General features: G+C 32.9%; 2 protein-coding genes across 2 annotated transcripts; both read left to right on the top strand.

Annotated features, from left to right (window-relative positions):
• Positions 1-294: 294 nt before the first annotated feature.
• Positions 295-4,280, top strand: G6P (Glucose-6-Phosphatase). The gene is made up of 7 exons (XM_013321994.1): positions 295-531; positions 908-1,072; positions 1,321-1,512; positions 1,888-2,018; positions 2,608-2,801; positions 3,316-3,437; positions 3,997-4,280. The coding sequence occupies exons 1-7, from the start codon at positions 479-481 to the stop codon at positions 4,223-4,225; spliced, it is 1,086 nt and encodes a 361-aa protein (XP_013177448.1). The 5' UTR covers positions 295-478; the 3' UTR covers positions 4,226-4,280.
• Positions 4,281-5,591: 1,311 nt separating this feature from the next.
• On the top strand, positions 5,592-6,907 carry LOC106124217 (uncharacterized). The gene is made up of 3 exons (XM_013320685.1): positions 5,592-5,760; positions 5,868-6,014; positions 6,302-6,907. The coding sequence occupies exons 1-3, from the start codon at positions 5,689-5,691 to the stop codon at positions 6,527-6,529; spliced, it is 447 nt and encodes a 148-aa protein (XP_013176139.1). The 5' UTR covers positions 5,592-5,688; the 3' UTR covers positions 6,530-6,907.
• Positions 6,908-7,270: the final 363 nt, after the last annotated feature.

Raw genomic sequence — 7,270 nt, 5'->3', positions numbered from 1 at the left:
CCTGTAAAGAAATTTCATGGCGTAAAACTAGACTGAAGAATTAGTCCTGCCCTCTCTTGACCAAAAGCATAAACTTAGATTTGATGCACGCTATCAAAGGCAACAAAAAACGAAAAGCTTTTTCTCTTCTTGCCACTAGATGTCACTTGTAGCATTTTTAATATAATTTTAAACAAAATTATTTTAGCTTATCGTTTCAATGTTTACTTAATAAGTATGTATTTTATTTTACAGAAATCTGTAGAATGGTTTTTTTCGTAATGAACAAATATTGAATTTAAAACACAATTTTTGACATCAGATATCTGACGCTGACACTGACACTGACACGATCGTGACATTACAAAATACAAAGTTTGTTATGGTTTAGGTTATCAGTTATCACTAAATTATAATCATAACCAAAATATGATTAACAGACATTGAGCATGATTCTAATATTCTAATTTAAATGGACTAGTATTGATAAGAGTCAATAATGGAGCAGATATACGCGCTTGGTGTCTCCTGCATTGAGTTTGTCCAGAATTGGTACCTACATTTTGTTAATAATTTTACTTAAAAGTATTGCATCAAAATATTTCACTTCACAATATGTAATATAGAATCCTTACAGTATAAAGGTTTTTTTGCTGTCTTATTTAATTGAACTGCAATTTAAACTCTATGAAGTATGACATCATATGTACGTTAATTATTTTTTGTAGGAGGAAATTAAAATCTTACATTTATCTGGACAATAAAACTTAAATTTTAAGTGTACAATATTTTATATACTATAAGATAACGAAATGACTTTAGTTAGTTTACTTAAATATATTCTTTTGTGTTATAACCTAAGTAAGGTTGCTGATTAGAGAGACACTAGATCCACCATTAAGTTAACAATTTTATTCATTTTCCACAGGTTTTCAGAATCGGAAGAATTCTTTGAGTTTGTAAATCATCTATCCAACCCGCACAATGTGGTAGAGGTGTTGTTCCCTCTGGTCTCCATTGTTGACTCTGTATTTGCTGCTCAACTATTACTCTGTTTAGCTTTCGGAGGTTGGCTCAATGCTATTATGAAATGGTTTGTAAAAAATTATTTACATAGTGAAAATGTCACATATTAAATTTTTAATTCAGGAGATTTATCAAAAACATTTATATCCCAATAATTATTTATATGCAATTAGAGAGTTTAAGTTTTTTGCAAGAAACAGGACAATCTTTTTGTTACTGGAATACAGTAAATGAAAAGCTTTCTTCTAAAGACCAATAGATAAATTATACCATTAAATGAGTATGAAATTAATAGCAGATATTGGGTAATTCTAGGTGGTTACTAGAAGACCGTCCATACTGGTGGGTTCAGGAGACATCATTTTACAATGGCACACGACGTCCGCATCTGCACCAGTTCAGTCAGACCTGTGAGACAGGGCCTGGCTGCCCGTCTGGACACTCGGCTACTGCAGCCTCTGTGCTACTGTTGGGGCTTATGTGGATATCACATGTTATGAATGATAGGTATCTTATAAGTTTTTGCAGTTGATTTCTGAATCTATGTAACCAATTATAATACTATATTGTATAGAAAATATATTTTCAAAGTTTTATTTTTGTTATGGCAGTTAAACTTTATTTGTTGTTTTTTTAGTTAGAAGTTCTAATATGACTAGGTGTCGCCCGCGATTCCGCGTGGAATTAAAAAAGCTTAATTAGTAGCCTATGTGTCGTTCCAGACCATGTTTTACATTTATGCCAAATTTCATCATGATCTGTTGTGGCATTCTGGAGATACTTTCTAACAAACATCTTAGATTATATTAGTAAGATTATTTATTAATAGACCCTTTTATGGAGAATGTGTTTTTGAAGCTAATTTGTTTTTTTTTTTACTAGAAAATGCTACATATGGTGGTGGAAGTTGGTGGCATACCCAGTATCAGGGTTCGCGCTGTTCTCTGTCGTGTTGGCGCGTATGTACGTCGCCACACATTTCCCTCACCAGTGCTTCCTCGGCATCTTGATAGGTAACTTCTATATTCTATACTTACTGCTGTACTCAAGAGTTTCATCAAATTAACATACCTCAGTGGAGATTTTGAAACCCTAGTAGATAGTAATGTTTAAATCGACCTTGAATTGGCTTTAAACTTAAGATAACACTGCAGTGATAGAGCCCGCTTTAACATCTTCGCACGAATTGTCCCGGCTCGCCCGTTGAAATACCACGACCATACAGAAGACACGCGTCAAGTGGAAGCAATTCCGCGTACAGTCTGATGAGTGTACATCCCGGAGGCCTAATTTAGTTCTCTTTTACTTCCTAACATTTTTCTTACAAGTATAGGATGGGAAGTGAAAGTGGACTTTCCGGATGAGAGGATGCATGGAAAGGGAAAATATTTTCTTTCTGTACATCCTCTCCCCCGTCGATTAAAAGTAGGCAACAAATATGCAATTGCGTATGTCTATGGGCAACGGTCACTTCGCTATTTCAGCGATTTCTGGTGGCCGATCGGTCGTTTGTAATCTTATTATATATAGAAAAAAAAGGTTACGCTAGAACTAAGCACTTAGGTCTTATTAATATTGAAATTGGTAATATATAATTTTCAGGTTCGTTCCTAGCTCCGGCATTATGTATTTATGTGTCTGACCCGTACATATGGAAGTACGGTACAGGTGCATCTGACACGGGTCGTGCGTTACTCTGGCACGTGATATGCGCATTGCTGACAATTGCCATTAGTGTGGTTACATACTTCAGTCTCAAGATATGCGGAATAGACCCACAATGGACCGTGCAGATGGTAAGTTAATTATATTCTTTAACTTTAAAATTTCATGGTTTTTAATAATACTGACACTGGTCGTATGAAAAGGGATTTTCACAACAATTAAGCTGTTGTCCATCGCCGAATCAAAAAAAGGTAGACCAATAAGGTTATTTTTTTTTTAAACTAACGCACAACACCAGTCAGTCCATGACTATGACGCAACTGCGTACAATAGCGTAATCGTGGTAATAATTTTTTTTTTTTTTGAGCAGTATACAATTAAATTCTGTTTATAGTTTTGTCATAAAAAAGCAAACGAACAAGCAGCTACCTGAATTCGCCTTAATAGCGAAGCGATCGCTGGCTAAAGACATCCGCAATTGCAGACGCGTTGCTTACTTATAATTGACTGATTAGGGGACATTCATAAAGAGGACATTTCCTTTAATGTTCAATATTTAAAAGAAGTTAATTTGGCACGTCGAATACAAGATTCCTAGGCTGCCTGGCGTGCCAACTTTTCCAGTATTAACAGTTTGTATGTTAGGCGTTCCGTTGGTGCGAGAGTCCTGACGACATCCATGTTTCAACAACGCCGATGTTCGCGCTAGTTCAGACCACCGCCAGTCTGCTCGGCTGGGCGCTCTGCGTCACCCCCGCTGTCGCACAGTAAGTATAATCATGCCCACACCCAACTCACCCCCACATACAAGTACTCGTAACCTTTAATTATGTGTAATTTTTATAGTTAGCTGTCGCCCGCGATTCCGTCCGCGCGGAAATTAAAAAAAAATCTTTAGTAGCCTGTGTGTTCTTCCAGACTATGTTCTACATCTATAGCAAATTTGAGCGATCTTCAAACAAACATGAATTCATCCATCCAAACATTCGCATTTATAATATTAGTAAGCATTCAACAATAGTTAAATTACTAATCGTGAGTTTCTGAGACAAATATCTCCGTTTAAAAAATATACATTATATCTGTTTTATCAAAGATAGTGACAAAGATGACGATCATCTTAGAAACTCACGGTAAGAGAGGTCTATTGACTAATTTACTTAAATAATTCCGCAAGCCCTGCCTCTTTTAGTTCGTTTTTCAATTTAAAATGATAATTTAAAATGATATTAATTGTATTTAATCTACTTTAACTTAATATTTCTAGTGTAAATCAGTTATTCTGTGTTTGTGATATTCAAATCTATCAATAACTCTTTATTTCAGATATCGTCATTATACGAGGAATCGGTCATTGATTTTATCAGCATTTAGTACTGCCATTATATTGTACATATTTAAACACGCCCAAGATAATATAAATAGGAGTAATGCGTTCTGTTTTTACCTTTTACAATTCCTATTAAATGCTTTAAAACCTGCTTTGTTATTGCGCTTGGCGCCCGCCATAGCGATGTGGCCATATGCAACGCAAACAAAACTTAAAACTAAATAAATGTTGCCAGTAGCAAAAATATACTAATATACTATTTAGTTAATTTATAGTTATAATATTTCAGTTGGGTTCCATTGATATTTATTTATTTTTCAATTTTAAGGCACAACTAGGTAATAAAAGTTTGTATTTTTACATTATTGCACTATTTTTTAGTAGTTAATAACACGCTTTGACGAGAAAATACCAATGGTATTTAATTTCTCATTTTCTTCTGTGATATTACATTCGACCAGTTACCGGAAAGGGTATATTATTAGTTTCTACTAAATATTTATTCACGCTGCGATGATTAATAAAGGCTCACGAAAATAATTTGTATTTTATTGACACCTTGTAATAACATAACCTCAAAATTTTAATAAACACACAAGTTACAATAACAAACTAAAAGGTGAGTAAAAACATTTTGACAATTTTTTTTTACCTTTGCATAAAGTATTTTGGTATTTACGCTATCGAATGATTGATGGCAACTTTAGGTCTACTTGAAAATAACCTTTTTAAGCTGAACGGTTTTTTCTTTAATTTAACAATAACTTTACCGTCATGTGTAATATAACTTTTGTCGATAACCAAATTTGTTAAATCTTTTGTACCTTGTTTGTGCAATGAGTTTACTTCTCTGATGCTCCACATTTTAAAGTTCTTGTCGTGTTTATCTATGCTTAGAGGATCGATTTGGAAACATTTGTGATTTTTCTTCGGTCTTTTTGGTAAGTATATGAGATATCTAGTTGATCCACGTTTCTGTGGCGTGGAACTTATTTGTTCTTTAGGGTAATTTGCAGTTGTTGTTGCTGGCTTGAATTTACCGTCGCCTGATTTATATCTAGTTATGACATTAGATATACGATCGGATACGTTCGATTTTGACTTTGGTTTCTTCACAAAGCTTGTAATATTTTCCAATGGCACGCAACAGAACGCCCTCGATATAATTATCACTCTGTATATAACATTCTTAATAATTTTCCTTAAAACTCCATCATTTGTAGAGCCAAAACTCATTTTATGAAATCATTTTTTGGCAACGTCATTTTTAATAGTTTTAATTTATTTGTCGGGCAACGGATTTAAGTTAAATGATCCACGTATTTAAATTGTTTGATTAAAAAAAAATATCGCGTATCGACAACGAGTCGGAAAAATATTGTTATATATGTATGTTTTATAAAGTAAGATTTCAAATTTTTTAAATGATTTGTATTAAATATATAAGTAGATTCAATTTATTAGCGTGTTTAATTGGTACTTCAATTTTGGTTTAATCGAAGCTTTGTTGAAATGATAAGGATTAAAGCAACCACTTGAGCTGTTAGAGATTGGCGACAAAATTAAATAAATGTCAATTCTGGACGTTATCACGAATCAATATGTCTATCATGAAAGTTTTATTTATGTATTTTTAATTTTTCTAGACCGCTGTTACCCTTCAGTCTACCGGAGATAAGTAAAATAAAATGTTCTTAAAAAATGATTCCCAAAAAATTGGTTCGGATCAAAGTTTTACGCAAAGGGATCTTACACGATATGTAAGTTTTGATTTTTAAAGATACTCTCGTCTGAATGCCGTGCCCTGAGTTATTTGATGGTTATAAGTTCATAATGAAGCCTAATTTTTAATTTACATTATTCGCAGATTGAATCTTTAATAAAACATTCATACCATCAAGAGAGAACAAATACTTCGACTACAAATTACGGTTGGCTTACGGGCAAACCATCTTTGTATTCTGCATTGTCAATCCAAGCGGCGTTAAGTCCTCTTCAACCTATGTTAAATAAGGTATTCGTCAGTATTATCTTTTTATTTTTGACAAACTATTCAATAGCGTTAATTTAAATAATAAGCTGTATATTTTTCGTGTTTATGGCTGTCGTAGTGATAAGAAAACCAAGCAGGTAGTAACTGCGCTTTTATAGTTCTAGTGACGCCTGTCGTAATAAAATAGCAAACTTACAAATAAACAGATTGCTGTTTTTATTAAAGTTTGAAATTAAAAAATTAAATTAATCTAACGTGTTTAATAAACAAAATATCAAATATCAATAGTATAACAAATTTTTACAAAGATGACTCCCGAAAGCTGTGCTTTTATCTTCATGAAGATGGACAATTATGTCACTGAAACTACGTCAGTGGCAGATATTATGGAGATATTGAAGAAACTTCTTGAAGAACAGTTGAGTTTGCAGTTGATAGGACAGAATATTAAAGTTGCAAAAAGAAGACAAAAGAAGAATATTAAAATACAACCTTCTATTCTATACTGTGACTCTAAGTTATTTATTATTTCGTAATTTAATTAAGCTACTATACTATGTTTTATATTTTCTATGTATATGAACTATTCCCCTTTAGCAAATGTTGCGTCCATTGTTAATTGTATAATTACGAAACGCATCATAGCCGATGCTAAGTGCTGACAACTAAACACCGAGGCAGCGTTCTTGTGGCATACCTTTTACTGCTTGAAGGATCTTTCCTCTTGCATTAAAAAAATCGAAAACAAACTAAAAACAACGTAAATATAAAACTCTATTTAAAAGCAATACGATATAAGTAAAGCTGTCGAATTCAAGCCTTAAATAAAATATAAGGTTATAAACATATTTTTATCGTCAATAAATGAATCAATAAGGAGGTAATGTGGGAATATTCCATACAAAAATATGCTAAACGAATAAATAAACATAAAAAAAAAAATAAACAGTAATATGACTACATACGCCCGTGGGTAGATGTTACAAGTTATAAGTAATGCGGAAATTATTTGTGTCCCTGACATAATGTCAAATGTTTTGTTTTTGTAATCGTGGATTTCTTAACCAAACATACACATGTATAGACATCCCTTTCATTCATCGGGAAAAAGACAGGTACAACATATTCTTCCAAGTGTTTCGACAGTGGAAATTCACCGTAAAATAACTACGCAGTACAACTAGTTTGTACAGATTAATAAGTGAGTCCTTCATCCATATTTTCTCTTTTTTTACTTGATTGACAAGAGTTTAATTGTTTACGTGCCAAGTATTATG

This window comes from Papilio xuthus, unplaced genomic scaffold (genome assembly GCF_000836235.2).
Source record: "Papilio xuthus unplaced genomic scaffold, Pxut_1.1 DF825946.1, whole genome shotgun sequence".
NCBI lineage: Eukaryota > Metazoa > Arthropoda > Insecta > Lepidoptera > Papilionidae > Papilio > Papilio xuthus.
This window is presented reverse-complemented; position numbering and strand designations above follow the sequence as displayed.

What these genes read in the sequence shown, in the direction of transcription:
- G6P (XM_013321994.1), top strand. Translation starts at nt 479, where the DNA reads ATGGAGCAGATATACGCGCTTGGTGTCTCCTGCATTGAGTTTGTCCAG. An exon ending in CTCAATGCTATTATGAAATG is followed by an intron (nt 1,073 to 1,320) that starts GTTTGTAAAAAA and finishes GGGTAATTCTAG; the next exon opens with GTGGTTACTAGAAGACCGTC. An exon ending in CACAATGGACCGTGCAGATG is followed by an intron (nt 2,802 to 3,315) that starts GTAAGTTAATTA and finishes TTTGTATGTTAG; the next exon opens with GCGTTCCGTTGGTGCGAGAG.
- LOC106124217 (XM_013320685.1), top strand. Translation starts at nt 5,689, where the DNA reads ATGTTCTTAAAAAATGATTCCCAAAAAATTGGTTCGGATCAAAGTTTT. An exon ending in AAAGGGATCTTACACGATAT is followed by an intron (nt 5,761 to 5,867) that starts GTAAGTTTTGAT and finishes CATTATTCGCAG; the next exon opens with ATTGAATCTTTAATAAAACA. An exon ending in TTCAACCTATGTTAAATAAG is followed by an intron (nt 6,015 to 6,301) that starts GTATTCGTCAGT and finishes ATTTTTACAAAG; the next exon opens with ATGACTCCCGAAAGCTGTGC.